This window comes from Anoplophora glabripennis, unplaced genomic scaffold, assembly GCF_000390285.2.
Source record: "Anoplophora glabripennis isolate ALB-LARVAE unplaced genomic scaffold, Agla_2.0 scaffold317, whole genome shotgun sequence".
NCBI classification, from domain to species: Eukaryota; Metazoa; Arthropoda; class Insecta; order Coleoptera; family Cerambycidae; genus Anoplophora; species Anoplophora glabripennis.
In genome coordinates this window covers 435388-459034 of record NW_019416468.1, presented here as the reverse complement: position 1 = coordinate 459034, position 23647 = coordinate 435388, and the positions used below count along the sequence as shown (strand labels likewise).

Sequence of the window (23647 nt, the reverse complement as noted above, 5' to 3'; positions counted from 1 at the left end):
AGAGAAGCCTTCATTATAGCCATCCTTCTCTATCGCATGGATTTCTATGGCTTACTTTATCGCTCTCACGTAACTTCAGATAGACCATCGGTACTTTCCTACCCTGTAGGGTGTTTAAGGTAGATTCCAGATTTATTATTTATTTCACAAAGTACACTTGGATTAAATTATTTAAGTACGAATATCTTGACTAGAAAAGAAAACAAGTATAACATTTTCTTTTAAAAATAATCTGTAAAGATTTTTTTATTCAGTCGTAATAGGGTGCAAAAAAAAATTACGATGAGCAATTTTTAATCATAAGTGCATAACTAGTGCCCTCTATTAGCAACCTGATAACTGAGTTCAGATTCAAATTTCCCGCCATTCAAAACCCCCAATCAAGTTTTCAAGTTATTTTCCCAAACTGTAAAATTTATGAAGTAAACAATAAATTTAAAATCAATCTTTAACATCCTGTATCTCTTAAATGAGCAATATTTTGTCGAGGCACATTTTACTAATTTCATTGCTTTCATGCCTGGAATATATACTGGCCCAATCATTACGGACCACCCTGTATAACAGTGTTTAATAAGACAGTGTTTAAGAATTGAAGACTACACACAATATCATTTATTTAGTAATTAAAAACATGAATATATCAATGTGTTTAAACAAATTAATTTAAAAATATTTATTTTTCAAAAGAAAGGAAAATAAATAAATAATGTGAAAAATGATGTATCAGCAAACAATATTTAAATATACTTTGTTTGTAAAAGAAATTTAACCCCTCTCTTCTGGTTTCTTATATGGGTAATCTATATAATCAAATATGTCTTCCTCTGAATGTATTTCAACTGGTTCTCCGGGTACGCCTGAAATATTTTATTTTTATAACGCCATATTTATAAGAAAATATATATCTACCTGTTACACCCACTGGTCTTAAAGAATATTCATTTAACGTGAACCCTTTTTCCAAAGCGTGTATTCTCATGTCTTTATTAAACGTATCAGAACCAGTGAAATACAGAACGCAGCAGTAATATTGATCGTAGGGAATTAATCTGATATCTAGCCTTCTCATAGGATGATCGCTGTTCAATTTGCAAGCACCCTAAAATAGAAACAATGTTTTAAATTAATCTGTTCTTTGATTTTTTTGTATAACTACAATTAATCATAATTAAAACTTAGATATTTTGAAAGTCCTTGCCATAAACTTTGTCTCTCCCAAAGACAGGGTTTCTGTAACCAAACCGCATTTTTCCAGGGTGGCAACGATATCTTTAAGCATATTATTTTTATGTTTCTTATCGACTTTATCACTTGTAAAATCTGGGTGCGTTATCAACGTATCTATATCGCCACTCTCAGGTTTCCCCCTCCTGCAGAAATCAGTGCCAATATTATAATTCTCATTTTAAATTTAATAATATATTCATAAATACCTATAGCTTCCACAAATTGTGATCTTGAAATCAGGATCCAGATTTTTTAAATCTTTAACGATCATTTTTTCAATCTGTTCTATCTCTTGTCTCGGAATTTTCTTCTCAAAGTCTTCAAGATACCTAAAAAATATAACCAAAAAGTCTATACCTATTAATCACAATATTTCTGGCTAATTTTACCAATTAGGATTACGTATTCTTTCAAAAAATATTGATCCTTACCTTAAACCGATAATTTGATGATGAGTGAGCTTATCTGTATGTTTTCTCAAGTCTTCCAATGTCGTAATTCCTTCTTTTACCAAACTGTGTGCTTTAGCCGGGCCTATACCAGTTACTCTAGTCAATAAATTGATTGCAGTACTTGTAGAATCATTATGAATCTAAAAATTCGTACATTAAATTTAATATAAACACATTTTCTGAATATTACGGTTTCCAGCTTCCGCAATTTACCAGTTTGTAAATATTCATCGATTTTTTTTGCTATTTTTTCACCAATACCTTTTAATTTTCTAGCTTCTTCACCAGATTTTATCCTTGTTGGGTGATTAGATAAAACGGAACTTGCTTTTCTGTAAGCACTGTACTTGTGAATGTCTCTGTTAACATTTTTTTCATAATCTGCCAGTTCTAAAATGTAAAATGTAATTAACAAATAATAAAAGAGAATTGAAGGACAAAATTGTACCGACCTGTTAAAAATTCACAAAAATCGTGGTTAGGATTTGATTCATCAGGAGCTTTACGTTTACCCATTTTTTAAATCTTTTCAAAAAACGAGTTAAATTTTGTGGGCAATATAGCACTCTACTTCCTATAAAAAACTTTAAAAATGTAATACAAACAACATGTCAAAATTGTCAAATTTTAATCAGCTGGAATATTGGAACTACCGTAATTTATCCGAAATATTTTCGGCGTTTGTGATGTCTTTTGGTACTACATATAACAAATAAAACAGAAGAAGAAAAAGTTAGGTTATAATGGTTATTTACTGTCAAGTTGCCATTTATCTATTTTTGTTGTAAATGTTTATTTCTTTTTTTTTTTCATGCAACGTGTACAATGTATATTTCACAGTTTACATATAAATTTTTAGTTTAGTATGATTTAATATAAAATGTAATGTATTTAGTATAATAATATACTCATTTTTTTTAATTATATAGAAAATACTTAAGACAAAAAGCCAAAATGTACAAAGGCCTACAGAAACTATTCTCCGAAAACCTATACCTATTTTTGGGTATCATTATCGGTCTCTATATCTCGTCAATGATCTCTGATGGTTTCGACGCGAATTGTAACAGACAAAAAATAATGAGGAACGAAACTGCTCAGGAAATTATAAGTTCCTCGGTTAATAAATTCGCACCAAAAATTCTCACAAAGAAGCCTAACCCCAATTCGAAAAAGACAAAACTGATAAGGCCGAGATATTACTCAACGGAATTGGGTATGAGAGAGAAAATGTTTGTCGGCATTTTCACATCCGAGGAAAAAATAAATACTCAGGCGATACATATCAATAAAACTATCGGTCACTTAGTGGATAGGATAAAGTTCTTTATAACAGCGCAATACAAACTAAAAACCAAGTTTAATTTAACGGGACTTGTGGGGTTTACCGATGCAAGGTATAAGTATAGACCGTTCCAGGTTATTAAGTATGTTGGTGATACATTTGCTCAAGATTTTGATTATTACTTTTTTGCCAATGATTATACATTCATCAACGTACACAGGCTGAAAGATATTGTGAATAAGATCAGTGTTAGTATGGATGTTTACCTAGGTACAAAAGTAACAGACAGCAGTTATTGTAATTTAGGTAAATTTTTCAAAAATATCTTGAAAGATGTATAAAAAAAATTGATTTTCAGATGCAGGACTTTTGATAAGTAACTCTGTCTTAAAAGCAATGAGGATGCATTTGGACTGGTGCATTATGAACGCTATATCTGACGACCATAGCGAAAATATCGGTCGCTGTATTTATCACAGTTTAGGCCTCTCTTGCCAGGAGTCTATTCAAGTAAGTACTAGCTAGACTGTAAAAAAATTAAAAGTACAATTGATATTTTTTGTTAGCTTGAGAGTATTCCCACTTTCAAATTAAAACACTTTGAGTTAAGTGACCACTTATTGGACTTAACAGGAAGAGGAGATTTCAATGATGCTGTTACCGTTTATCCGATACTACAAAAGAATGATTTTTATTTATTGAATGCTTACTTTTTAAAGGTAAGGTTATTAATTATTAAACTTGGCGTTGAAACTTATTTAAATTTTAGCAAAGACTGACTATATTGCACGAAGGGATTCATCGTCTTTCCGAAACCGTGACGGAAACTTGGCCCCCAGGCCAGAGACCGGGAGCCAAACCTGCAACACGTTTCGATTTACCTAGACAGTATTATTTTAATATGTCCCACATGTTCTTTCCTGACGATTTTACAAACATTAGGAAGCATACTGAAGCAGAGTTTTTAGACATCGAGGTGAGACTATGAAAACAAAAGCTTAAAATTATTACATTGAATAGCTGCAAAAAAAAATGAGATTTTTATTTCGATTTTTGCTGTTTTTTCAGAATATCGTGGAAGAAGTCAAAGCGAATGTCGCAAATAGATATCCCGGGCAACTACAATACAGACGACTGATAAACGGTTACAGAACGTTTGATTTAAGCAGAGGAATGGATTATACTTTAGATTTAGGCTTCAGAGATCTGAACACTGGGAAAGAGGTGGTAAAAAGGTTGTGTAAATGTTACTACAAGAAAATTTAGCACTTTTTCCTAATCTAGCAACGTTAAACTTTCAGGTTTGAAGTATGTAAACCCTTAGGACAAGTAGAATTCATACCAATGCCATACGTAACAGAAAATACAAGAGTAACGATAGTTTTACCAATCCAAGAAACTGAAGTGGGTCTCGCTATGGAATTTCTAACAAATTACGCAGCCTTAATAATGGATAGAAAAGAAAAAACTTTCCTGATGCTCGTTTTACTGTACCAGTACAACAGTGAAAGCAAAGGCAGTGGGGATATCTTTGGGGACGCAAAAAACTTTGCTACGTCGGCCATGAACAAGTACAAAAATGATGACGTAAAAATTGCGTGGGTCTCTATTAGGTTACCCGAAGCTCCTAAGCCCTTATACGTAGAGGAATATAAATCTTTACATTTCGCCATAGTGGATCTAGCTTTGAGGAAAATTGGTGTGGACAGTTTGACGCTAGTACTGAACATTTACTGCAATATTACGGTTGATTTTCTAAATAGAGTACGTTGTAAGTTATTTTAAATGCGAGTAGTTGTAAAACTTGTGTTTTAGGTGAGAATGAACACTATATCAAACGTTCAAATATTTAGCCCTATCCCGTTCCATCAATATAACCCAAAAATTACCCAGTATAAGCATTTAGATGTGAACAAAAATACGGGGCACTTTGATAGGGAGGAATACAAATTTATTTCATTCTATGGAAGAGATTACGTTGATGGTAAGTTTGAAATGGAAAAAGTAAAGAAACTGTGCAAATTGCTTTTAATTACTAAATCGTTCTTTATTAGTGAGGAAGAAGTCCCAACACATTATGCCTCTCGTAAGATCTGACAACGATATTCCAAATATTCTTCACGAAGAGTATAAGGAGATGGGGAACATTTTCGAGATGTTCGTGAAATTTTCGCAGAAGATACATTGCATGAGAGCCACCGAAATGAATTTGAAGATAAAATATCATGAAGAGAATGATAAAACAAAACACAACTTATTCTTGGCAAATGAAGCGCAACTAGCCAAGTTGCTATTGTCAAAAAAAGATGAAATTGCGGAATTAAGATAATTTAAATTACACAATATGTAAGGAATTTGTGTATATTGTAACAAAGTGCCTTTATTCTAAGCCTAATAATTATCTGTATTTTACTATTTGTTATAACATGTAGAAATAATAAATATTTTATTTTTATAGCATGATTTTTATTTAAACAAAAATTACTTGTGACTTTATCTAATCTAATGCATTGTCTGTTGGTGCACTAACACTAAAACACATTTCACTTAAATATCGAGGAACGCACTTAGGGAATACATTTCACCTACTTTAAAAATCTGAACATTTAGTCTACAACTGTCAACTATTCAATTCCATATTTAAGGTTATGTTTTCAGCTTTGTTGTCAAAATTATGACCAATCTCCAAGAATTTTGTTGCATTTGTGTGAAAAAATACCCTCATTTAGAAAACATAAATGAAACTGACGCAGAAAATATTAAATATCACCATAAATTATCAGTATGCGTACCAAATCAGGTTAAATTTATTAATATACATTCGTTGTTTTATTTTAACCTATTTTTGTAGAATTGGCCCGAGGACTACAATTTATGCAAAAACTGTGTGGAACGACTCGATGCAGCGTTTTCTTTTATTCAAATTTGTATAAAAAGTGAAGAACTGAGGAAGCAACAATTAAGGATATTAAAAGAAGAAAGCAGAGACCCAGAGGAATTTTTTGGATGTGATATTTGTAAAAAACAGTTTAAACTCAAACGTTCTTTAAAACTGCATGTCACGAGGATACATACTAGGAGAAAAGTAAAAGAGGAAAGAATAAAACTCGAAGATCTGGAACAGAAGGAATCAATTTTAAGAAACAAAGCTGTAAAAGAAGAAAATGAGTACATTGATGAGCCCGAGTCGCAAAAAGAAGCTGATGCTGAAAACATAAACAAATACAGTGATGACGAGGAAAATTACGATAACGGAAACGATAGTAATTTTTCTAGTGATGAAGACATCAAACCACAACAAGAGATTAAAAAAAGGTACAACAAGCGAAAAAATCCTTTAACATGCGAATACTGTGGTAAAATATTTAACAGAAGGCAGCATTGGTCATCACACATACGATCTAAACACACTTTCGAAAAACCATATCAGTGCAATTTGTGCGACGCAAAGTATACAAACTCTCACAGCCTACTAGTGCATAAAAGGAATCACAACAATGAAAAACCTTTCATTTGCTCGTACTGTGGAAAAAGTTTCGTCTGTTCGGGCGATTTGTACCACCACAGCAAAATCCACTTGAACAAACGAGAATATAAGTGCTCGCAATGCGAGAAGAGTTTTAACACTGCAAGCATACTAAGAACACATAAAATATGCATGCATACTGAACCAAAAGACTGGAAATACATATGCAATTATTGCAACAAACGGTTCCCCATAAATTCGAGCTTAGCGACACATCTGAAACGTCACACGGGTATTAAGGAGTTCTCTTGTCATATCTGTGACAAAAAATTCTTCGATAATTCCGAATTAACCAAGCATTTCCGAAGCCACTCTAGCGAACGCTTGTACAAGTGCAGTTTGTGCGAAGACAAAGAATATAAGAACAGGTATGGACTTAGGAAACACATGAAAATCATCCATGATATCGGATCGATGAAGATAACGAAGCCGGTGAAGAAATTTGTATGTCCGTTGTGTCCAAAAATTTTCGCTTTCAATAATAAATTGCAGAAACATATGTGCACTCATACGGGAGAGAAACCATTTAAATGTGACTATTGTGAGAAAAAATTTGTGGATAATTACTATCGGAAAGTGCATCTGAAGAAAAAACATAATATTGAACTGAACGAAGAGTATTCGTAATTTTATAAGGTTTTTAATTTATTTTAATTTTTAAAGGTAAGAAGTACAATACATTAAGAAGGCAACAAAGTCAATTATTTTGTACATAAATAAAAAATAGAAGTATACCTAATGTTTAAGGCGTAAAATAGAAATTTAATATAAAAAAAACTAATAAAAGACTTGATGGCAGATCTAATTTGAGCATATAAAAATTATAATTTGAGGATATTGGATGTTTTTGGCAGTTAAAAATTATTTTTACACTAAATTCCAACTGAATTCTAGAATACCTATATCATAAAATGCAAGTGCCAAAGAGTATTGTTTAATTTATCCAATTTTAGTTATATTGAAAATTATCTTAAATATTTCAATTTGTAGAATTTTAGTGCTGTGTAAAAAGTATGTTTTGGATGAAAAAATAATTCAATTGCCAAACACTTCGTAAAGCTTCTTATCACTGTTTCATATTTAAGATTTGGTGCTGAACATTTTTAATTGAAGTGTCAAATAACTCAGAATTTCAAGGATATGTTTACGAATTTCATGGGGAAAAGCTGTATTTTTATATTTTCTTTTAATTACCCAAAAGTGCAATAATGTGAAATTTTAAGGCTTTAAATCATAGGACTTTAGTTTTAGTTTATATTTAAAGTTGCTTTACACATAATGTTTTATAGAGGTTACTAATTGCCCGAATGCCATTGAAAATTCCATAATAAAAATTGTTCCGTTTCTAAAATATAGGGTGTTTGAAAAAAAATTAAAATTATAAATTCTCAGGATCTTTTTACAAAATGTGCAAATCAGAATTGTTGACATATTTAGTGATTTTTTAGTATAAAAAGTAGAGCTGTAAAATTCAGTTACTTGTCGGTACCTGTAACTACTCATTACTTTTTCATACAGTGATCGTTACTTCGGATCAGTTATTCGAGTACTCGAAGTTCAAAAGGTGCTGTATGGGTAGTACGAGTACTGCAGCAGTCGGATTATAACGGTTTGAGATCCGAAGTTACTTGTCTTGTATGCAGGTTAGGTAATCGGTACCTACTACCTACAAATTTCGATTTAGAAACTTATGTTTCGCAGCATTAAAGTGTTTACCTACGATCACTACTGTAAATACTTAAAAACACACAGTCTGCGATCAATGTAAGATTCCTATTACGTACGGTAAAAAAATCGCACAGTTTTCCTAGCGACCGCCTAGCAACGGTCAATACAATAATGTTTGTATTGACCGTTGCTAGGCGGTTGCTAGGAAAACTGTACGATTTTTTTACCAAGCTGTGCGATTTTTTTACCGTACTACGTAATAGGAATCTTGCATTGATCGCAGACGGTGTGTTTTTAAGTATTTAAAGTAGTGGTCGTAGGTAAAGTATAGTACGTAATACGTGGTGTAATGCAATTACGCACTCATAGAATTACGCACTGCGTCGTGCGTAACTTTTCCATTCGTGCGTAAAATGCTTTTTACAACACTTATTACGTAATATACTATTAAATTATCAAAAGTAAATAATTTGATTTTCAGCTTGTATTTCGGTGATATACAGGAAATTTTCAGACTCAGACTCATAGTGTAGCATTCTACAATATTTGAATTTCACGTTTATACATATTGTAGTAATCTGTACAATTTTTAAATTCAAGATCTCGCTAATGATGGAGCAGAGTTCATTTTTGTTGCAGTGGTCAGTTTTGTTTTTACCAGTGGATTCGGCGATAGCGGTTCGGTATTCGGATCTACACCTACTCCTACTACATCCCTTTCAAAAATCGAGTACTCGAGTAGTGAAGTAACGATAACGTAATTTTTTTAGTAATCGTTACTTCGGATCCTGTCAAGTAACGAGTACTCGAATAACGGATAGTAACGATTTCTTACAGCTCTAATAAAAAGGATACAGTCCACACAATATTTCTGGAGAATTCAAAGAAAAGAATAAGCCAACAAAGTTCTGTTATCGGAACTACTGTCGCAATTTACCGCAGGAGGGGCGTGCCTTGTGATGTTCTGCCAATGCCTTTCTACCTCTGGTGTCAAATGCAGTTAATTATAAGTGACGCACGTGACTTCTTGGAATTTTATCTCAACAAATATCATATGGACTGTACTTGCAGATAGTCGATTCTTTTAATGCATTATAGAACTAATTAAAAAATCTTTTTACTAAATTTGTAGCTATATTAAGTTTCAGAATTTAGAGACCAACTTAGTTTTATTCAAATGTCAGTGTCTAATGAGGTATAGTTCTTTGATAGAAGATCCACACAACAACATTTGGAGGACTCAGCGGGTGTTGACTTTCGAATAAAGATAAGTTTGTCTGGATCGTAAAAACTAATCGATATTGTAAATTTAGTAAAACAATTAAATTAGAATACACTCAGCTCTCCGTTAACTGATACGTGCGGTAGAATATTGAAACATCCAACAAGTACAGGGTTGGAAAGTCCCCATGGTTCATTGACCGTTATGTGAGAGCAATAGAGGCATAGAAATCCGTGCGATAGAGAAAGATCCACTTCTTATTTGTGGAAGGGTGAAATGGGCGGTGACTATTAGACGCCTTCATTATAGCCATCTTTCTCTATCGCACGGATTTCTATGACTTACTTTATCGCTCTCACGTAACGGCCGATGAACCATGAGGACTTTCCGACCCTGTAAACTCTTTATAATAAATTATTCAGTTTATTATTGTGTTTGCTTTACAGTGTTGTAACATTTATTTTTTTTATAAAAGCGCTCCGAAATTGAAATTTTTGTGCCACTGATTTTTTTGTATTTACATCAAATTGTACTTTATAATGAAGATCTGCATTAGCAATCTCGGCCGATTAGTAACTAGACACCCTGTATATTTTTAATTTTAGAATCTCAAAATATTTATCCCTTTTTTAATCAAAATTCAAATGACTTGTAAGCAAAGTTTTTCAGCTTTGACTTTATTTATTTTAATAAAATGTATCTACATTCTTTTTTCCAACTATTTATTTATTCGTTCAACTTTTCCATCCCAAGTTTATACATTTTTCTCAATTCTGGGGTTCGTACTCTGAAAATTTAAAATTTATATGTAGCTATGTAATTAAAATCATGAAAATATGTAGTAATTATGAAAAAATCAACTGAAAATATACTATAGTTTTCAATGTTATCTGAAACAAAGTACAGTAGTAATTATATCTAATTTGCATGTAAAAATGCAAAGAAACGATTTCTTTGAGAAATTTAAAAACCTTTCCCACTCATCCACAAAACGAAAAGAATATACTCCTTTTTAATATGGTAAACTTGCTCAAGGCTAGTTATTTATCCCCATAAAACTTATTTCTAAAAGAGTATGCCCTTAATTATTTGTATTATTCCTCTTGTGATAACATTCTGTTGTGAGAAATAATTGTTTATAATCATACAAGACATGAAGAAATTAATTCTATTTTACATCACAAAATTAACTGCCAATATAATAAAAGGAAATTGCTATTTTTGTATTTGGAAAAACTATACACAATATTACATAGATATACTCCAGGAAAAAGCATTCTGAAATTAACCACTTGGATATTTCAGGAAGAAATAAACACTAAAGAAATATTTCCAATTTTCAAATTGAAAAAAAAAAAATTTAAATAAACATAAAAATTGTATTAAATAAATGTATTTACTGTATGCATGTATTTAATATATTTCCTTTATTTAACCACGATTCTAAAAGTTTATCAAACTACTTGTAATATTTCAGATACCAGACCTACCACATGTTACTTAGACAATCATATTCTTTTTACTGATACCACTAGACAGCATTAAAAAATATGTATTTATTTCTCCAATACTTTTGTTAAACTGAGGAAAATCTTAAACAACTTGTACCAATACTTGATTACATTTATCTCAAAGGTTTCCATCTACTTTGAAAGGTGTTGGATTGAGTTGAGAGGATTGAAATTTAAGAAACAAATAGTCAGTTCCGATTTAAATTTCTGTTCATTAGACAAAAATTTGTATCTAAAAGATAGTGCTGGCAAAAACCGGAAAAAAGTTAAACTGGTTAACCGGGTTCTGTAGAAACCGATTTCAGATAAAACCGGTTATTCGAATAACCCGTTACTTGAATCGCCAAAACCGGATATCTGAAAATCGGTGCTTTGCAAAGACAGACCCGGAGAAATTGTCTTTACAAAAATCTGGAAGTCAATTGCAATCAGACAAATCGATGTTTAAAATAAAAAAAAGGAAGTAGATCATCGAATAATCGGTTATTTGAATAATCGGATATTTGAAGATTGGAATAACCGAATAACCGGTTTTCGGATATCTGAAGAATCGAATAACCGAATAACCTGTTTTCGGATTTCATAAAAATCCGAATTATCCGAAACCAGTTAACCGACTATCCAAAAAACCGATTTCAGTTGCCAGCACTACTAAAAGACGATCGGGATGTCTGGACTTATTAATCATACTACAGTGCGCAACTGAGTCCGGAATCTACGAAAATATGCAATTTACATATCTAATTGAGAAAATACAAAGAAAATATGTAGCACCCCAAAACATTATGTAATATTTCATAAAATTTATAACAAGCAGCAATTCATTATTTTAGATTTATACACAGAAAAATTATTCAACAATCTGTAATTGATATTAAACAACTTCCACCAATTAAAATAAGAAATAGAAATGACATAAATTAAAATCTTTGTTATACAACCTCCACATCGTCACCTTAGACGTTTTAACAGACATATCAACCTCTTTTCTGAAGAAATTTTGAAACTCAGTTTCAAGAGAGGTATACACAGTCTGGCTATTAAGTTTCAAGACTGATTTTATTTTGGTGAAGTGCATGGCCTTATCTATGGGCAATCACTAGAACTACGGAATGGAAAGTCTTCCGAGTGACCAAACAAAATTTCATTAGGATACGTGTATCTACCACGAAGTTATAACGTTTTCTGTGAAAGTTGTCGTGGAAACATACATTGAACAGCGTACAGCGACCAAGTTCTGTTTTAAAGCCGGTAAAACAGCCATGGAAACAAATCAACAGCTACAAACAGCGTACGGTGAGGAGTGTGTTTCATGTGCGACTATGTTCTTGTGGTTTGGGAGGTTTTGTGATGGCCAAAACAGTGTGCACAACGACGAGAGATCGGGATGTGCGTCCACGTCCCCAAACAAACCAAATGAATGAAAACTGTGCGCTCTGTGCTGAAATCTGACTGTCCCTCAACCATAAGAATGTTGGTAGACTGTGTATGATTGATCAACGAACAGATCACAACGCAGAGCGCACAGCTTCGATGTTTTCGTTTGTTCGGATTGTGCAGGATCACCCCGTCCTCTCGTCATCATGCACACTGTCTCGGACATCACAAAACATCCCAAACCACAGGAACACATTCGGAATGTAATACACGCTCCTTACCATTTATAACACGTTTCCGTGGCTGTTTTACCAACTTTAAAACAAAAATTGATTGCTGTACGCTGTTCAATGTGTGTTTGACAACTATCAAAAATGCTTTACGCAAACTGTTACAAGTTTGTGGTAGATGTATGTATATTGGTCTCTACGTAGTTCCGATGACTGCTCATAAATAGCGCCACACTTCGCCACAATAAAATAGGTCTTAAAACTTAATGAGTGTATGTTGAAAAACATCAAGAGTTCTAAACTGACGACATGGCAATGAATTCACTAATTATGTAACCATTGAAACTGCCAGAGAAACCTGCAAATAAGCCAAATCAAAATCAATTTTCGCTACTAAAATACTTTATTTATGTCACTTATCCGATCCTGTAATCAATCAAAAATATAAATTTTTTGTTAAAATATATACACAGCATATCACAAACAACAACAAATTTGGATAAATATACAATCAACAACTAGGTCCAAAATGAAACCTTCTTAACCTAGAATTAATAATGTGTTTACATACATTATATGGAAGCTACCAGCAACTAAAAAAACTTTATTGTAGATATAAGAAGACAGAACTTCAAAAATAATCAATAATAAATGGGAATATCCAATTAAGTCTTCAATTAATATCTTCACATATTGTAAAAGCCTTAAAATTAAATAAAAACAAAGGTCAAATTATAGACTTGGATTTGAATTACCTTTCGAGGTGATAGACACTTATTTTTACATAAGTGTTATTGAAAAACTAGCATTATCGGTAATTTAATCTTTCATTCATATTTGTTTTATAGTAAAAACGGTCTGATAAGACTAGCATAGTAATCATCTGGTAACTGATTTTTCAAAAATACAAAAAATAAATAAAATCGTTTATCCGCGAAACAACACCAATAGACCAAGAAAGAAAGGTGAAAAATCATCGAGAAATCGTGAAAATTACTGGGCGTGATTTTATTGTTGGAAAGTCTTGGGAATGAAAATACAAGAGGCGGCTCATCTCATGGGTCATGAAAAAAGTATAGCGTCATTTTTTTTTATCAACAAATAGGTAAAAAATTCGTCATTTTTCATTCTACGTGTTATTGTAAAAAAACTATTAATCTTAGCAAAAAATGTTCAACAGACGATTTGATCTAGATAAACTTATTTTTAAAATGGGACTTTATACGTTAAAATTGCCTTATAAATAAAAAATTTATTGCAAAATTAAACGAAAAAGTGCTTTTTCTTTAAATTTTCTAAATAATTAATAAAATCTTACCAAACTTTCCCAAAATGTGAGTTTTTATATCCTTAAGAGATATGCAAAAGATGGGCTCGATCGGTCAAATAGTTTTTGCAAAATTCCATTTACTTATCCCATTTTTGCAAAAAAGGCCTATTTTCAAATGACTATTCCGGGGGAAGGGTCATAACTAAAACATTTTTATTGGGCTCATTTTCTTCGAAGGGAATTTGAATTTTTTTTTCAAATTTAGTTTTATATAATTGTTAACAAATAAAAGGCACTTTTTTCCCTAATAAACAAATAAAATAACTTGGCGGTTTTTAACTTTTGAAAGAAGTTATATACACCATTCGAAAGCTCGTAAACAACCTACAAATTGAAAAAAAAAGTTTCTACGACCAATAGGTCTGGAGTTAGCAATTTTTTTACAACTAAATTTGAAACAAAATTTTAATTTTTTTTTAACTAGAGGATACTTGGTGTCCCTTCGAAGAAAATGAGCCCAAAAAGAATATTTTAGTCATAACCCTACCTCCGGAATAGTCATTTGAAAATGGGCCTTTTTTGCAAAATTGGGATAAATAAATGGAATTTTACAAAAACTATTTGACCGATCGAGCCGAGCCCATCTTTTGCAAACCTCTTAAGGATATAAAAACTAACATTTTGGGAAAGTTTGGTAAGATTTTATTAATTATTTAAAAAGTTATTAACAATTAAAGAAAAAGCACTTTTTCCGTTTAATTTTACAATAAATTTTTTGTTTATAAGCAATTTTAACTTATAAAGTCATTTTAAAGACGAGTTTCTCTAGATCAAATCGTCTGTTGAACATTTTTTGCTAAGGTTAATAGTTTTTTTTTACAATAACACGTAGAACGAAAAATGACAAATTTTTGACCTATTTGTTGATAAAAAACAATGACGCCANTCATTTTCTTCGAAGGGAATTTGAATTTTTTTTTCAAATTTAGTTTTATATAATTGTTAACAAATAAAAGGCACTTTATTCCCTAATAAACAAATAAAATAACTCCGCGGTTTTTAACTTTTGAAAGAAGTTATATACACCATTCGAAAGCTCGTAAACAACCTACAAATTGAAAAAAAAAAAAGTTTCTACGACCAATAGGTCCGGAGTTAGCAATTTTTTTACAACTAAATTTGAAACAAAATTTTATTTTTTTTTAACTAGAGGATACTTGGCGTCCCTTCGAAGAAAATGAGCCCAAAAAGAATATTTTAGTCATAACCCTGCCTCCGGAATAGTCATTTGAAAATGGGCCTTTTTTGTAAAAATGGGATAAATGGAATTTTGCAAAAACTATTTGACCGATCGAGCCGAGCCCATCTTTTGCACACCTCTTAAGGATATAAAAACTCACATTTTGGGAAAGTTTGGTAAGATTTTATTAATTATTTAAAAAGTTATTAACAATTAAAGAAATAGCACTTTTTCCGTTTAATTTTACAATAAATTTTTTGTTTATAAGCAATTTTAACTTATAATCATTTTAAAGATGAGTTTCTCTAGATCAAATCGTCTGTTGAACATTTTTTGCTAAGGTTAATAGTTTTTTTTACAATAACACGTAGAATGAAAAATTACAAATTTTTGACTTATATGTTGATAAAAAACAATGACGCTTTACTTTTTTCATGACCCACGAGATGAGACGCCTCTTGTATTATCATTCCCAAGACTTTCCAACAATAAAATCACGCCCAGTAATTAATAAATTTCAAAATGTTTCCTTTCCTGGTAAATTTTGTAACATTTACATTATATCATTCATACCAATTCATAATAATCACTGATATTTCTTTCGTGTATTTAGAATCACTCTTTTCATCAATTAAAATTTCACAATAGAATATATAAAAAGAAAACAAATAGATGAAAGTACACATAGTCATCATTCAAAGATAAAATATTACACACTTGACACTCCTATTAAAATATATTAAGGCACAAAATCATAAAAATTTATTATTAGCGTTTTCATATCAAAATTTGGCTACCTCTATAGCTGACGAGTTTCCTAGGGTCCACTCAGACTGGGACCTACTACAATGAAAAAAAAAGAAAAAAATTATTAATAACAAAATTCAGTAAACCGCAACTACTTACTGAGACGAAGGTGTAAGTAAAATTTCCGCTGTTAGGTGTTAAACTGTTAGGAAAGAAGAAATAAAGTTAGTACATTAGTATGTAAATGCAGCGATTGCGGTGGTACAAAACTTGGCCTGAAGCATAACGTAATATACAAGGTGTAACTTTAAGTGTGGTCAGTCTGTCAATCTGTAATAATTTTTTTTTAAGTCAAATACACAGTCGACTTATAGTTCGTTTTTAAACTGCACTTAAACTTTTGTCTACGCCGTTACTGTGCAGCTCCCGAACTGGGTTTTAAGTGCGCACTATTTTACATTTTGCTGTTTTATGAAACTTTCATAAAAAATTAATATTTAAGAGGGCCCTATAGCAAATAGGCAATACATTTTTTATAGATTTTATTACACAGTATGTCTAAATATCAATTAATGCACAAATAACAGAGTTTCCCCCCATTTTAATGCAGAATTTGTATAAAATGGACTTAGTTTGAAACTCAAATAACTTTTTGGTATAAAGAAATTTGTAATTTACAATGCCTCTTGTTCAAAAGCGAGGAAATTCAGTTTCATAGGTCATATAGATATGACCCCAATTCAAAGTTACATCCTGTACAGTCAAGTACCAAAAATGACGCATATTATTATTGCAACGAAACTTTCACAGCAAATACTATATTAGAACAAAGCTCACTCTACAACCTCTTGCTAAATACAACGAAAACTCGTGCTACACACATTACTTTGTTATACAAGCAGTGGCGCCGAGCAGCCAACTTTTTAAATTCAGATCTTAATAGAAATCTTCACGAGAGACACCACTGCGGCATAACAATTTTTTAACGCAAACCGTATCACTTACACATACTTTTGACGAAACGGTAATTCTGATACCTCAGTATCAGGCAGACTCGTCACTGAAAACATAAAGCCACATAAAAAAAGATAAGCAAAGTAGAGACGTGAGGACAGAAGCCGGAAAAAATGAGAGGTCGATTAAAAAACTCACCTTGCGTAACTAATAGGACTTATGTCCAAAGCCGAATCGATCGGGCCCATCACGTACTTATTGACGAACCCGTATCTCAACAATCGAGTGTTACCCATCGAGATGGCCATGTGAACGACCAAGTACGCGCAGAAAAGTAAGTACAAGATACCGACTAGTATCACCACGAGAAGCGGAAACCAATGCAATTCCAACTCGTTTACTGTATTGACGACGAAATAGGTATTTATCGCTATCACGACTATACTTAGAAGTATAGACGCTACCTTGTTCCCCCTGCAAGGAAAAGTGAGGTTAATAATTAATTTTTTTAAAGCATCCACCTTCCTTACAATCCGTTTACGAATTCGCCCATTATCTGCGGGTTGCTGGTGAAGGCGATCGTCGGTATAGTAGCAAACGGTAACTGCAGGCTCATTATGGCGTTCAGGATATCGTTCATGTTGGTCAGGTCTTCGAGGTGGCTGAAGAAAGCTAGAAAGAAAGTGGGAATAATAGCTATTGTCCTGGTGAATAAAACTCTCTTCCATCGGGCCCACTGCAGGTTTAGGAAGCCTTCCATAGCGAACTGACCAGCGTAAGTACCTAAAATATAGTAATTTCACAGTTAAACGGAGTTATTGTATAATTTCTCTAATAATCATAAAACGACAACATTAAATCTATGATAAGACTTAATAAACAAAAAGAAGAAAAATAATAAGTACGTCACACAAAGAACGAACCTGTCATTGTGGAACTTTGTCCAGCGGCCAATATACCAACTGCCCAAATGTACATAGCTGCCAAACCATAAGTGCATCCCAAGAAAATTCCTCCTTTGTACAAATCGGCATCGACATACTTGTTATTTTCCTAAAATTGCATTTATTAGTGCAACAAGAAAATGGTGATTTACTCAACTTACCGGAAAAATTGAGGCATTGAGAGAAGGATGTTTGAGGCACAAATCATGCTAAAATAAACAGATAACATTAAACCAATAGTTTTTAACTAATCCTAGTATGGGAAACAACTACTCTGACGACTACAGATCTCATCCAGCACTGAATCACATCCGCAAGCAATATCTGCCGCAAGTTCGATATTAACATTTAGATATATTTCATTCTGTTGTGATCTATACGATTTTTTCTACTTACCACTTCCTGATTTGTCGTTTGGAATAGCCCATGGGCAAAAACAGCTACCACGAAAACATTTATCACAAAACTGACTAAAAGGGCTATAGCTGCCTCCACAAAGAAATACATGTTGGCATCGCTAACTTTTTCCTTCTTTGTTCTATCGATATCCCTCGACTTTACCAAAGCCGAATGCAGATACAGGTTATGAGGCATTATAACAGCACCTACAACGAAATCAATGAGAAATTCGTATCGGTATAAGTCGTTCGGACCTACCGACAATTCCCACGGCTTGCAGAAGAGCCCTCGAATCGCAATTTTTGCACCAGGGTATGAACATTCCTTCTAGTACGCCTACGGCGTTGGGTTTTGAGGTGGCGTATTCGAAACCGAAGGTGACACCCATGATGGTGATGAGTAAACCGAAGAAGGTTTCTAGTTTTCGAAGACCGTATTTGTCAAGAAATAGGAAAGTGAAGGTGTCGATAATCGTTATTAATACTCCACCCCAAATTGGTATTCTAAAAAGGGAGGACGCAAATTAGAAACTATTTTAAAATGTAAGACGGACTGTTCTAAAAGGTGTCTGCGTTTCTTCCAATATGCTTAAATTATTATTTTGAACTTTCAGTTCTTATTGTTATTAATTTTGAAAAAGGTCAATATATAATTTAATACACACGGAGTGTTCAGGGATATATGGGCCACACTTTAGGGGAAATTTCTTTGATTTAGGTCAAATTTGAATTTTTAATTAATTTTTTAAGACAACTTTTTACTTTACTTTTCAGAATGTTTCTATAAATCTTGGTACAGATAATTTTTTGAGGTAGTAAAATGAATAAATTTATTTTTTACCTAAATTAAAATGAGCACTAAAAAAAATTTAGGGCCTTTTTATTTTCGCCATAACTTTGTTGGTAATAATTTTAGGAAAACGCAGGTGTTTTTTAAAACACCGCTTTATTTACTGAAAAAAAGGTACATATACCTTTACATTTATCTGATGATATTGTGGAAGAACTACTCTGCGAGCTACATATCCTAACCAATATCCAAGTAATAATTATTAATTAACCCTACGTTCATATTCAGCAACCCCGAAACGCTCTCAAAGTTCTTAAATGGCGACGTTTAAAATAAAGCAAAATGTAAGTTATTTAAAAAATTAGTGGACAGTCTGAACTTTATAGGGAAACAAAGTTGTATTAGGGAAAATTGATCTAAATCGGTCCATTCATTTTCGGACACCCAGAATTTTACTTTAAAATATGAATAAAAGTGCAATCGTTGAAAACTGTCAAAATAATAAATTTTCATTGGGAAAAAGGAAGATATCCTTACACTCTGTTAGATAGAAGGTATATAGCTATAGCTGTCCCGATAACTTCCTGCATATCGCTCCCTATAATAGCTACTTCTATCATGATCCACAAAAGTAGACGTGGAACTTTTCTGTATTGCCTGTAACACATTTCTGCTAAATGCAACCCAGTTACAACACCTATAATACGAAAAAAAAAATTAAAACTAAGGTCTTTTTTTTTTGTTGGATTCATATCTCCAGGTTTTTCAAATGATAGTGTACTTGATTGGACAAATATTTTTTTTTTTAGTAAGTAAATGGATTTTATTTATTCATTTAATTTTTGATTTTTCAAATGTCCAATCTCAAAGATAATGTTAGAAATTATTTTCTATTTGAACTAAAATGTGTAAAATAAATTTCATTTAGATAATAGGATTTGTGAGTAACGCATTAAACATGAAGCATGATTAAACTTCCTTAAATGCATACAATCTTATCAAAAATCCCCCTTTTGAGGTTTTGTTTATCACATTTCCAGCCTGATAATGTTTACAATTCTTGTTAATCTTCCAAGCAAGCCAAGTAAATATTAGTCATCCTTTATTAGTACATATTGATTTAATAAAAAAAATACCAACAATGTCACCAGGAAAGTGCAATGGTTTTTTGTTTTTAACCACACTCAAACACTTACCTTAATTAAACTGAACAGAAACGGAAAACTATTTCTCTGAATTAGAATATTTACTTTAAAAATTAAAAAGGGTATTTTCATTGCATAAATTAAAAATATTGTTTTGTGTTAAAGATTCTTAAACACAAATATTTTGACAATATTTATTTCACGAGTTCTTATACACAGCGTAACATTAAGTGGGGGCACAATTTTTTCTAAGGGTAATAATATGTGTAACACAGAATATCTGAAAATGTAGTCAAGTTATATTTTTTAAATTGCAGTTAAACTCTTGTCTACACCATCACAGAACACGATTGCATGAACTTGCTTAACAGCGTTGCTTGTTGTTAACTTTTTAGACTAACTGTATGAAACTAATAGAATAGCAGAGTGAAACTGCAATGGAAAATAATTTTCTGAAAACAGATTGTTTTTGTACGACCTGCAACATTGTATACAACAAAAAAAAATAAAAATATTAGTCTAATACATTTAAAATATACTTTTTAATTATATTATTTCAAATTTATAATAAAAAGAATTAGGTACTTTTTTTTAATCACTGTGTTTTGTTTGTGAATCTTAGTGTCAATGACCTCTCACAATGAATTTGTTTAGGTGAACTACCTAATAGAATGCTAGGTGTCTTTTTGTGTGACGTATTAGTTTTTCGGAACGGTGTGTTTGTGTGTCTTCATTGTAAAATTTGATATTGTGAAAAAAAAAAAACAAAAACGAATCAATACAGAAGAGATTTTAAATAATAATTCACTTTTCACAATGGAATTTGAGAAAATAAACTCATGATACGTGTTTCTCAAAGTAAAAAGTATCCTCCTTATAAAAATGATCCCCATTCACAGTTACACCCTGTATATTTCTAATGACACTATCTATTTCTTACCAAGTCGAGCAGATAGCCTTTGCATAAGAAGGCCCAGAATCGTCGCACTCAACAGAACCCATAACAGCCTATATTCGGCTATAGTACCGCTCTGCAAGTCACTTTCTATATTTCCCGGATCCAAATAGGCTATGGACATCAGGAAGCCGGGCCCTGTAAAAGCCCATAGCTTTTTGAAACTGAAACCTTGCTGAAAAATTGCCCAAATGAAAATACAGAATATTATATCAAAGTATTGAAAAAGTATAAAAAATTAATGTTTTTATTCTACTTACATGTGATGTTTCCGGAATTTTAATTTTTGCATCAGAAAAATATGTGTTTACGGGACTTAGCAATGTTGTTTCGCTAGGCATCGAGCCAATGGGTCGACCATCGCCCGTATTTAAGTCAGGATTGGAATGGTTCGAGCTACCTTGACCACTGTCACTAGGTGTATATGACATTTTAGGCATCTAAAAATATGTTTTTTTTTTCGGTAGGCTATACATACATTTTAAGTAACGCTTTTGTGATGTTTACTTTAATGCACGGAAATCATTTATGTAATATTTATATAATGCAAGGAGATAATGTACTTTATTTGCCACTTACCATGAGTAGGTACTCGATCAAATCAAAACCTATACAAATATCACTGAAATCGATCTCTGAGCATTAGCATTAATTGCCCAATACTTGAAATTAATAATTGACTTGTACAAAGTATTTGGTTCAATTTGATATGCGAGAATGTCCGTATAATTATTCCAATTGGTCTAATAAAAATGTCTTTGCTACACTTTCAAACTAATCATACCTTTACAACTTTGTAAGAACAATTATATAAACCTATATCACCGGTTCTGTAACAATTCTATTTACAATGCAATTTACCTGATTGTTTTAGAATAGCACCAATTGATAGAAATATATGTAGAGTAAAAAATATATCTTATCACGGCCTCTTTCAAGATTTTTCAAAAGATTTTACTTGTTTCATTCCCTTTTAGAGAAAAAATTAAAAGAAGCAGCACAATTTTACCAATTCCTTTAATTTTCTCTCAGAAGAAAATGTTATTTTAAATCTAAAATAAAAATTCGACAGTTTAATGGGTATAATTAGATAATGAAGAATAAAAAGTTGAATTTTTGTTCACATAATCATCATTTACAAAATTACAACAGTATAGTACAAACCATGTACAAGAATAAATCAATAGTAATTTAAAAATGTCATTAAATAGGTACTAAAATATCATGCGTAAAATGTGTTTTTTGATTAGGTATTCAAAGCTAGAATTTAAAGATGTTATAATTCTAAATACAGCCTTCAAATAGTAAGAAAATTTCTTAAAACTAGATTTAGAATTTTTTTCCTATGTTGCAAAAGCAGCAACCAAAACAAAATGAGTTGTAGAATGTTAAATGGTTGGTTAAATAAGCAAACTTGTAAATTATAATTAAGCGGTATAAAATTTAATATTGGTTATACAATAACTGAATAACCCTATTATGTAAGCCTTTTAATAAAAAAAAACAATTATTGATTCAAAATGCACAATTTCTTCAGAATTATGTTTTATATTCTTGAGACGTCCTCAAACACATAATTCTATAAAGAATTTAGGATTACTTTAACAATGGATTCTTTTCCCCGGAATATTTTATCTGGAGAGGTATTAATACACTAAAATTGATTAGCTACGACAATAAAAAAAAATGCTCCATTCGTGTTTATACGACTTATCTTTATATGTGTAATCTTTATCTTATTGAAATAAAAATCCTTTTAGATTTCGGTCGAAAAAATACCGATTTTCTTAGGTATATGGAATTAAAGGTTTAAAGGTTAAAGGGAAAACCCTTTGGTGTGTAACAACCAATGGAACTGGACAAAATAATCATTTTAAATAACATCACAAAAGTGCTATTAAAATGATAATTAATTCAATTTAAAACTACTGGAGAGGATAATTATATAAATATACGTACCTTTATTTATTTCAATGCCTAGTTGCACATACCTAACTAAAAACAGAATCACAAAATTTATCACAATGAATTAGGTACTCCTTAACGGGCACAGACAATTTTTAACTTGACTATAATTTGACTGTGTGAAATTACGGCATGTTAACAAAAATTAAAAAAATGTTTGTGTAATGACAGCTGGCATTGAGTCAACTTCTGCTCAGCAGTGAACTGTGAACTCGGAACTACTAACACATGTGCGTTCGTTAAACGTTAAAAGCAGAAGGCAAGGTACTAAAGCGGTGCGTAGTGAAGCGTGCGTTTAGTGAAGAATTTCTCGCTATTTTCTAAAATTACGGTGTGGAAAAACATTCCCCACTCCATAAAAATGCGGTATTGGAACAATAAAGGCAATTAAAGACATTGAAGGTTTATCCCCCAATTCCCAATGCGGTTTTATTGCACGTTAATAGACCAAGGACCTTTCTTTACACCTATTTAAAATTTTAGTCAAAGGGTAGGTCAAATGATTCATTTTGGTAGTTTTCATATTATCATATATAATAATGTGTTATGCATCTGCACGATTCTACGTGAGCGAAATATAAATTAACAACTATTAAAAAAAAAGGAATTCACAAGTGTAAGGGAATTCCCCTTATAACTAATTTTATACGTTACATCGTACCATACTTGTATAGTTTTTAAAGATGAGAATTCGTTTATACTAACGTTTAAATGAAAATATTAAATTAAAATATGCAG

The 23647-nt window shown here is 31.8% G+C and overlaps 4 protein-coding genes across 7 annotated transcripts; 2 read left to right on the top strand and 2 right to left on the bottom strand.

Annotated features, from left to right (window-relative positions):
* Nucleotides 1-735: 735 nt before the first annotated feature.
* On the bottom strand, nucleotides 736-2293 carry LOC108907016 (DNA polymerase beta-like). Its single transcript, XM_018710487.1, has 7 exons — nucleotides 2135-2293; nucleotides 1873-2072; nucleotides 1662-1822; nucleotides 1437-1559; nucleotides 1202-1373; nucleotides 913-1102; nucleotides 736-860 (listed from the first exon to the last, which is right to left on the bottom strand). Exons 1-7 carry the CDS (start codon nucleotides 2196-2198, stop codon nucleotides 769-771), a joined length of 1002 nt encoding a protein of 333 aa, XP_018566003.1. The 5' UTR covers nucleotides 2199-2293; the 3' UTR covers nucleotides 736-768.
* Nucleotides 2294-2431: 138 nt separating this feature from the next.
* Nucleotides 2432-5422, top strand: LOC108907015 (chondroitin sulfate glucuronyltransferase). Its single transcript, XM_018710486.2, has 8 exons — nucleotides 2432-3273; nucleotides 3326-3477; nucleotides 3534-3686; nucleotides 3737-3943; nucleotides 4036-4202; nucleotides 4269-4731; nucleotides 4783-4951; nucleotides 5022-5422. Exons 1-8 carry the CDS (start codon nucleotides 2637-2639, stop codon nucleotides 5294-5296), a joined length of 2223 nt encoding a protein of 740 aa, XP_018566002.1. The 5' UTR covers nucleotides 2432-2636; the 3' UTR covers nucleotides 5297-5422.
* A 219-nt stretch (nucleotides 5423-5641) lies between these two features.
* LOC108906981 (zinc finger protein 90-like) lies at nucleotides 5642-8206 on the top strand. The gene is made up of 2 exons (XM_018710434.1): nucleotides 5642-5767; nucleotides 5819-8206. The coding sequence occupies exons 1-2, from the start codon at nucleotides 5642-5644 to the stop codon at nucleotides 7118-7120; spliced, it is 1428 nt and encodes a 475-aa protein (XP_018565950.1). The 3' UTR covers nucleotides 7121-8206.
* A 7282-nt stretch (nucleotides 8207-15488) lies between these two features.
* On the bottom strand, nucleotides 15489-23355 carry LOC108907002 (protein Malvolio). Of its 4 annotated transcripts, none has more exons than XM_018710461.2 (12): nucleotides 22904-23355; nucleotides 21205-21384; nucleotides 20930-21119; nucleotides 19382-19541; nucleotides 18314-18558; nucleotides 18053-18261; nucleotides 17818-17865; nucleotides 17636-17765; nucleotides 17243-17495; nucleotides 16911-17186; nucleotides 16764-16818; nucleotides 15489-15854 (listed from the first exon to the last, which is right to left on the bottom strand). In XM_018710461.2, the coding sequence occupies exons 2-11, from the start codon at nucleotides 21382-21384 to the stop codon at nucleotides 16803-16805; spliced, it is 1707 nt and encodes a 568-aa protein (XP_018565977.1). In that variant the 5' UTR covers nucleotides 22904-23355; the 3' UTR covers nucleotides 15489-15854; nucleotides 16764-16802. The 4 variants fall into 4 exon arrangements, with proteins under 4 accessions (XP_018565977.1, XP_018565976.1, XP_018565975.1 ...); XM_018710460.2 differs by lacking the exon at nucleotides 16764-16818 and adding an exon at nucleotides 15918-15960; XM_018710463.2 differs by lacking the exon at nucleotides 15489-15854 and adding an exon at nucleotides 15945-15960.
* Between the last annotated feature and the right edge of the window lie 292 nt (nucleotides 23356-23647).

What these genes read in the sequence shown, in the direction of transcription:
- LOC108907015 (XM_018710486.2), top strand. Translation starts at nt 2,637, where the DNA reads ATGTACAAAGGCCTACAGAAACTATTCTCCGAAAACCTATACCTATTT. An exon ending in TGAATGCTTACTTTTTAAAG is followed by an intron (nt 3,687 to 3,736) that starts GTAAGGTTATTA and finishes TTTAAATTTTAG; the next exon opens with CAAAGACTGACTATATTGCA. An exon ending in CGGTTGATTTTCTAAATAGA is followed by an intron (nt 4,732 to 4,782) that starts GTACGTTGTAAG and finishes CTTGTGTTTTAG; the next exon opens with GTGAGAATGAACACTATATC.
- LOC108907016 (XM_018710487.1), bottom strand. Translation starts at nt 2,198, where the DNA reads ATGGGTAAACGTAAAGCTCCTGATGAATCAAATCCTAACCACGATTTT. An exon ending in AATTGCGGAAGCTGGAAACC is followed by an intron (nt 1,823 to 1,872) that starts GTAATATTCAGA and finishes ACGAATTTTTAG; the next exon opens with ATTCATAATGATTCTACAAG. An exon ending in TGGGAGAGACAAAGTTTATG is followed by an intron (nt 1,103 to 1,201) that starts GCAAGGACTTTC and finishes TTTCTATTTTAG; the next exon opens with GGTGCTTGCAAATTGAACAG.
- LOC108907002 (XM_018710459.2), bottom strand. Translation starts at nt 21,384, where the DNA reads ATGCCTAAAATGTCATATACACCTAGTGACAGTGGTCAAGGTAGCTCG. An exon ending in TCAATGCCTCAATTTTTCCG is followed by an intron (nt 17,766 to 17,817) that starts GTAAGTTGAGTA and finishes ATGCAATTTTAG; the next exon opens with GAAAATAACAAGTATGTCGA. An exon ending in AGTCCTATTAGTTACGCAAG is followed by an intron (nt 15,855 to 16,910) that starts GTGAGTTTTTTA and finishes TTTTCATTGTAG; the next exon opens with TAGGTCCCAGTCTGAGTGGA.
- LOC108906981 (XM_018710434.1), top strand. Translation starts at nt 5,642, where the DNA reads ATGACCAATCTCCAAGAATTTTGTTGCATTTGTGTGAAAAAATACCCT. An exon ending in CAGTATGCGTACCAAATCAG is followed by an intron (nt 5,768 to 5,818) that starts GTTAAATTTATT and finishes CTATTTTTGTAG; the next exon opens with AATTGGCCCGAGGACTACAA.